This window comes from Rutilus rutilus (genome assembly GCF_951802725.1).
Source record: "Rutilus rutilus genome assembly, chromosome: 10".
In the NCBI taxonomy this organism is placed as follows: Eukaryota; Metazoa; Chordata; class Actinopteri; order Cypriniformes; family Leuciscidae; genus Rutilus; species Rutilus rutilus.
This window is the reverse complement of record NC_140215.1, coordinates 32,610,988-32,616,987: the sequence shown is the minus strand read 5'-3', so window position 1 is coordinate 32,616,987 and position 6,000 is coordinate 32,610,988. Positions and strand designations below refer to the sequence as shown.

The 6,000-nt window shown below is 43.3% G+C and overlaps 1 protein-coding gene across 1 annotated transcript; it reads left to right on the top strand.

Annotated features, from left to right (window-relative positions):
* Window positions 1-653: 653 nt before the first annotated feature.
* On the top strand, window positions 654-3,855 carry LOC311298532 (uncharacterized protein). The gene is made up of 4 exons (XM_084421546.1): window positions 654-1,036; window positions 1,844-1,975; window positions 2,253-2,390; window positions 2,655-3,855. The coding sequence occupies exons 1-4, from the start codon at window positions 952-954 to the stop codon at window positions 3,755-3,757; spliced, it is 1,458 nt and encodes a 485-aa protein (XP_084277672.1). The 5' UTR covers window positions 654-951; the 3' UTR covers window positions 3,758-3,855.
* Window positions 3,856-6,000: the final 2,145 nt, after the last annotated feature.

The window sequence follows — 6,000 nt, the reverse complement described above, 5'->3', positions numbered from 1 at the left end:
TTGTGTATTTATATGAGTGTGTGCGTGTATATATATATATATATATATATATATATATATATATATATATATATATAGGCTATGTGTGGGTTGTGGCACAGTGATGAACTCGGAAACTTAAAAATGGCACTTTATGACAAAAAGGTTGCTGACCCCTGCTCTATAGGCTACTTGCCTCGGTCACGATAAGAAATATGTCTATAGAAAGCTTTGAGTGAACAAATATTATCTGATTATGCAATCCATATGAAACCATCCAATATTAAATTGGCTATGATATAACCGTGGCTGTGTATTCCCCTATATTCACTACAGTGGCTGGAAACATTGTTTTCATTCATAATTACTTGCATGGATTCAAATCAATCAGCAATTGAAAAATTCAGATTCAAATAATAGACATGCCCGTGTTTCTTGATGATCAATGCAGATTTATGCCAGTCTCCAGTAGAGATCCATTTCCTGGAGAGTTTAGGTGTAGGAGTTTAGTCATAATTACAACTTGTAACTTGTGGTAGAACTCCGACTTGTACCACGTGATCGCTGTACCACCTGACCACTGCAGATTAATTTGCCGTTGATAGTGTTGCCATAAAAACAATCAATCATCTCCTAATTACGGTCATTATTACGACATCCAACCCTAATCAAACACACCTGAACAAGCTAATCAAGGTCTTCAAGATTAGGCTATATTAGAAAGCTACAGGCAAATGAATTTCATTAGGGTTGGAGTTACCCAGACCCCCAATTGGATCTTTAAAAACGCATTTTCAAAAAGTGTTTTAAACTCTTTTGATAGCGTTTGGTTTGGGACTCAGCTGATATTTTGATGCAGCAACAGGGATTTTTCTTTGTAGTTTTGTGGTCCTTGCTGTCCGCCCCTCCTGACTCACTAATTCAGTGCATCTTCCAGCAGAGTTGATTTTGAGATTTTTGCAGGTTGAGAGGATGACAGCTCAAGTGTACTGCTCGTTTAGTGCTGTTTTATTGTGTCTGTCTGCTTGTTTGAGCGCAACAGATGCTGGAGTCCTAGGTGAGAAGTTCTTTTAGCTTCATTACGCAGCCTGAAGAAGTGCATAAATAAAGTGCCTTACAAAATTTGATTTCAGACACATCTGCTTACAAAAATACAGTACAGACGTCAAGTGGAAGTTCATCTTTGAATGTTGGTTTAGTTTTAATAATAAGCAAAGTGTAAATATGCAAACTGTCATAAGTTTATGCATTGTACAAGTAACCCATATAATCACTAATAGGCATTTTTGTTTACTGTTAAACACGAACATTAGTGTTACAATATGGCTGCAAAATTGTTACCGGACTGTATCAATCCTGAGTTTAAACTTTTGCTTAAGGTTTTTTTGTTTTAAGAAATGCATAAGCCTACAATATAACGTGGGGAGCTAATTATAACCGATAACTCTGCATTTTACATATATAGTGGGTTTCTATATTTGTTTTGTTTTCTGTTGAGTAGCTTATTAAAATGCTTAAAAGGAAATGAGGGTGGTCATTGCCAACCGCCATTAAAAGAAAGAGGGTGGTCATGGGGATGGCATCATTTTTGAAGATGTACACCAGTAAATTTGTATACAACATATTAACTGATGTCCATGCTTTCTATCAGCATTGCACTATTATTCACTCTACTACAGTGGGGTAGGTTGTATCTGCACTCAGTCTTTGAAACCGATTGATGCAGTTTAGTGAAAAATGGTAGATTTCTAAGCTACTTGAATTGAAGCAGATAAATGTGTGAATATTATAACGTGAGGCTGAAGCAAACTATTACAGCACTTCCTGGTCTCCCCTAATGATCCTCTTGAATCCTCTTCTGTAGTGCCTGGTCAGTGTCCGGCGACGCTGACGGTCGTGCCCTCCCGACGAGGATGCACTTCTGATAGAGACTGCTCTGGAGGACACAAATGCTGTCAATTTCCCTGTGGGTCCGCGTGTGTGCCACCTGTTTTCAGTGAGTTTTAATTATTGATGCATGCTATACGTCTTCCAGAAAAAAACCCTGAAAAAATGTTTTCACTCAGGAATTGCTAGTAAGTTTCACAAATAACTGCAAAGAAACCGCAAGTAACACATTGAACTAAACGTGAAACTATGAAGTAGATGGACTGAATATTCCGGTAAATCCTCCTACGATTTTTTTTTTTTTTTTTTTTTTTTCTCTTTCATACAGCGTATGAGACATTCAGTATTCAGTGATGTGGTTTCTCTGTCATGTGTCTCTATAACAGCAAAGCCAGGGGAGTGTCCAAGTACAAATTTTGGAGCAGGAATGTGTGCAGAGTTGTGTTCCTATGACAGTGACTGTCCGAACAATGAGAAATGCTGCTGCAATGGATGTGGACATCAGTGTATGGATCCATTTGCAGGTATTTGTTATATTAATGTTTGGGTCAGCTTCCTCATTTCAGTTTGTCTTGTTTTAGAATTAATCGTTCTCAATGTAAAAATTATTTAGCCAATAGCACGGTTTAAAGTACAGGATGGCTTTACAAAATTAATACGAAAAATTATTAATACGATCATGATTAATAATTAAGAGGAGTAAAACTTGGTATTTGGGTTTTGTGCTGTATCTGAGACTGAATGCCTCTAAACAGACTGACTAAAGTTGACTATCTGGATCCCTCCAGGGAAGCCTGCAGCCGAACCCCGGAAGCCTCCAGGGAAGCCTGCAGCCGAACCACCAGGAAAGCCTCCAGGAAAGCCTGCAGCCGAACCACCAGGAAAACCACCAGGAAAGCCTCCAGGAAAGCCTGCAGCCGAACCACCAGGAAAGCCTCCAGGGAAGCCTGCAGCCGAACCACCAGGAAAGCCTCCAGGAAAGCCTGCAGCCGAACCTCCAGAGCCTTCTAACGAACTACCGGAGCTTTCTACAGAACTGCCTGAGCCTTCTGCTGAACTGCCTGAGCTGGAGCCTTCTACCGAACCTCCAGAGCCTTCAGACGAACTGCCAGTGACGCTTGCAGCCGAACCCCCGAAGCCTCCAGGAAAGCCTGCAGCCGAACCACCAGGAAAGCCTCCAGGAAAGCCTGCAGCCGAACCACCAGGAAAGCCTCCAGGAAAGCCTGCAGCCGAACCACCAGGAAAGCCTCCAGGAAAGCCTGCAGCCGAACCACCAGGAAAGCCTCCAGGAAAGCCTGCAGCCGAACCACCAGGAAAACCACCAGGAAAACCTCCAGGAAAGCCTGCAGCCGAACCACCAGGAAAGCCTCCAGGAAAGCCTGCAGCCGAACCACCAGGAAAGCCACCAGGAAAGCCTCCAGGGAAGCCTGCAGCCGAACCACCAGGAAAGCCTCCAGGGAAGCCTGCAGCTGAACCTCCAGGAAAGCCTGCAGCCGAACCTCCAGAGCCTTCTAACGAACTACCGGAGCCTTCTACAGAACTGCCTGAGCTGGAGCCTTCTACCGAACCTCCGGAGCCTTCAGACGAACTGCCAGTGACGCCTGCAGCCAAACCCCCGAAGCCTCCAATGAAGCCTGCAGCCGAACCCCCGAAGCCTCCGGTGAAGCCTGCAGCTGAATCCCCGAAGCCTCCTGTGAAGCCTGCAGCCGAACCCCCGAAGCCTCCAGGAAAGCCTGCAGCCAAACCACCAGGAAAGCCTCCAGGAAAGCCTGCAGCCGAACCTCCAAAGCCTCCAGGAAAGCCTGCAGCCGAACCACCAGGAAAGCCTCCAGGAAAGCCTGCAGCCGAACCGCCAACTTACCCTTATGGGCAATGTCCTGGCCATAAGTAATGTGGCTGTGCATGCAGTTAACTGTGCTGATTTAACCATTGGATGTATGGTGTGTTTTCCCTGTTTATCACCAAATAAATCTCACACTTGTAAGACCATTTTCCTCTCTTTTTTTTTTTAAGTGGGAAAACAAGGAATTTGATTTTGTATTCCAGTGTTAGTTTGGCTGTTCTCTCTCATAATGGCTCATTGGAATCAATGCATGAAATCCCACCCTCCAAAGCCTCGCCGCCTTCAAAACGCTTGAACACACAGCAGAGTCTGTAAAGTGTCACAAGATGAAAGACTGCACTAAATTGCCTCATGTCTACAATGCATAATATTACAGTGATAATGAATGTAAACAACTTGCAGTGCTCTAGTTGTACCACCTGACTGATGCAGATTCATTTCGCTGTTGACATGGAAACGTCTGAATCAAAATGCCATGATTGGATGAAGAATTATATTATTGATTGCTATAGGATGTGAAGTTTCAACCAGTATTGCCTATTGACTAGTCTTCTGCATTCTGAAGCATTTTAGTGAAATTGTGTCTTCTAGTGGTCATTTTAGGAAGTTGCAACTTCAAGCCTATTAACAGATGATCCCTTTAGTTACCTGCGACCAAATGAGTTCTGAATGCCTGTAATGCCGAGTTCACACTGCACAATTTTCAGAGTAGTCGGGTCACTGTTCTTTTCACACCGCACGACTATCTGGGGTAACGTTCAGTTGCTGCTGTGTGCACACTGCACCGATGACAGTTTCACACTGGAGTGGCTCAGTGGTTCATGTAGGTTGTCTACAAACCGGAAGGTTGGTGGTTCAATCCCCGGTTCCACCTGTCGAGGTGTCCATGAGCAAGACACCTAACCCCAGCTGCTCCTGACGAGCTGGATGGCGCCTTGCATGGCTGATACCGCCGTCGGTGTATGAATGGGTAAATGTGAGGCAATATGTAAAGCGTAGATGGCCAAGCCATAATGCCAGAATAAAGAGATGTCAAAGGTTCGTCCATTGACTACAATAAAGCATGAATGGGCCAGTTCTCCTCACCAGACATTAGTCATAGACTGTAAATGGGCAATAACATATTTGATTAGCATCTTATCAGCCTTCTCTAAAAAACTCCCCTGACATCATCTTAGAAAATGTATATACAATTCATAGATTTAGAGATATCATCCTCAGATTTGAAATGAAGCATGACCACACCAGTGGCTACACTGTGGTTGTGGTTATAAGTTGTTATACTGCATTCACATAATATGTTTATACATTTAATACATACACTCTTAATATATATTTTTTGTTTTTATGTTTCAGCTTTTATATCTCAATATTAATAAAAGTCTGATTAATTCTGAGTCTTGAACTGTAAACTGTCAAGAGTTGGCTTTCTAAATATATGTTGGTTATGTGTCTATTCAGAATGACTTTTTATTTTGGGTATGTAATGTATGCCCCACTTGCCAAAATTGGGTCTGTCTGGTAAGGGGTTAATGCCACAAACTTTAAGCTGAGGATAACATAACTCTAAGGCTAGCTCAGTCGGTAGAGCATCAGACTTTTAATCTGAGGGTTCAGGGTTCAAGTCCCTGCTTGGGTCTTGAAATCCATTGGGGTCTCCCCGTTCAGGTTCGAACCCTGCCGACTACGTGGCTCTTTGTCTGTTTCCGGCTGGAACTGTAACATCCAGGATCTTTGTACGAGCTGCATTTTTTTCCTCTAACATGGAAAACTGGGCAACCCACATCTCTTTTCAAGCCTGAAGTGAGCAGGTTTTTGTGTAGGTGAAGACATCGTTGAACTCCTTTTTGCCAACACAATATGTTAGCTGAGTGCATCCTCTGCTGCTCACATCCACATTGATGGTTGGCCCTGGTGTCCTCTGCTGCTCACTTCCAGAAAAGAAAATAGCATGTGACTCATTACCACTATCACTGATTCACTTTCAAGAGTAGTCGTGACCGAGAAGTTAAGGCGATGGCCTTGAAAACCATTGGGGTCTCCCCGCGCAGGTTCCAACCCTGCTGACTACGTGGCTCCTTGTCATTTTGTCTGATTGCGACAGGAGTTGTGACATCCAGGATCTTTGTACAAGCTGCTTTTTTTTCTAACAAGGAAATTGGGCTCTTTTCAAGCCTGAAGTGGGCATCGTTTCAAAAGGCCCAGATCATCACTCTTTCAATGTCAGTGTTCCTAGCTTTGGAAGGAGCAACCTATCTCTCTCGTCCCTTTATAAATTGTGGTCTTCATCC

Bases quoted from the DNA above. Each gene is read 5' to 3' on its own strand.
- LOC311298532 (XM_084421546.1), top strand. From the start codon at position 952: ATGACAGCTCAAGTGTACTGCTCGTTTAGTGCTGTTTTATTGTGTCTG. The intron at 1,037-1,843 runs GTGAGAAGTTCT...CCTCTTCTGTAG, and splicing joins AACAGATGCTGGAGTCCTAG to TGCCTGGTCAGTGTCCGGCG. The intron at 1,976-2,252 runs GTGAGTTTTAAT...TCTCTATAACAG, and splicing joins GTGTGTGCCACCTGTTTTCA to CAAAGCCAGGGGAGTGTCCA.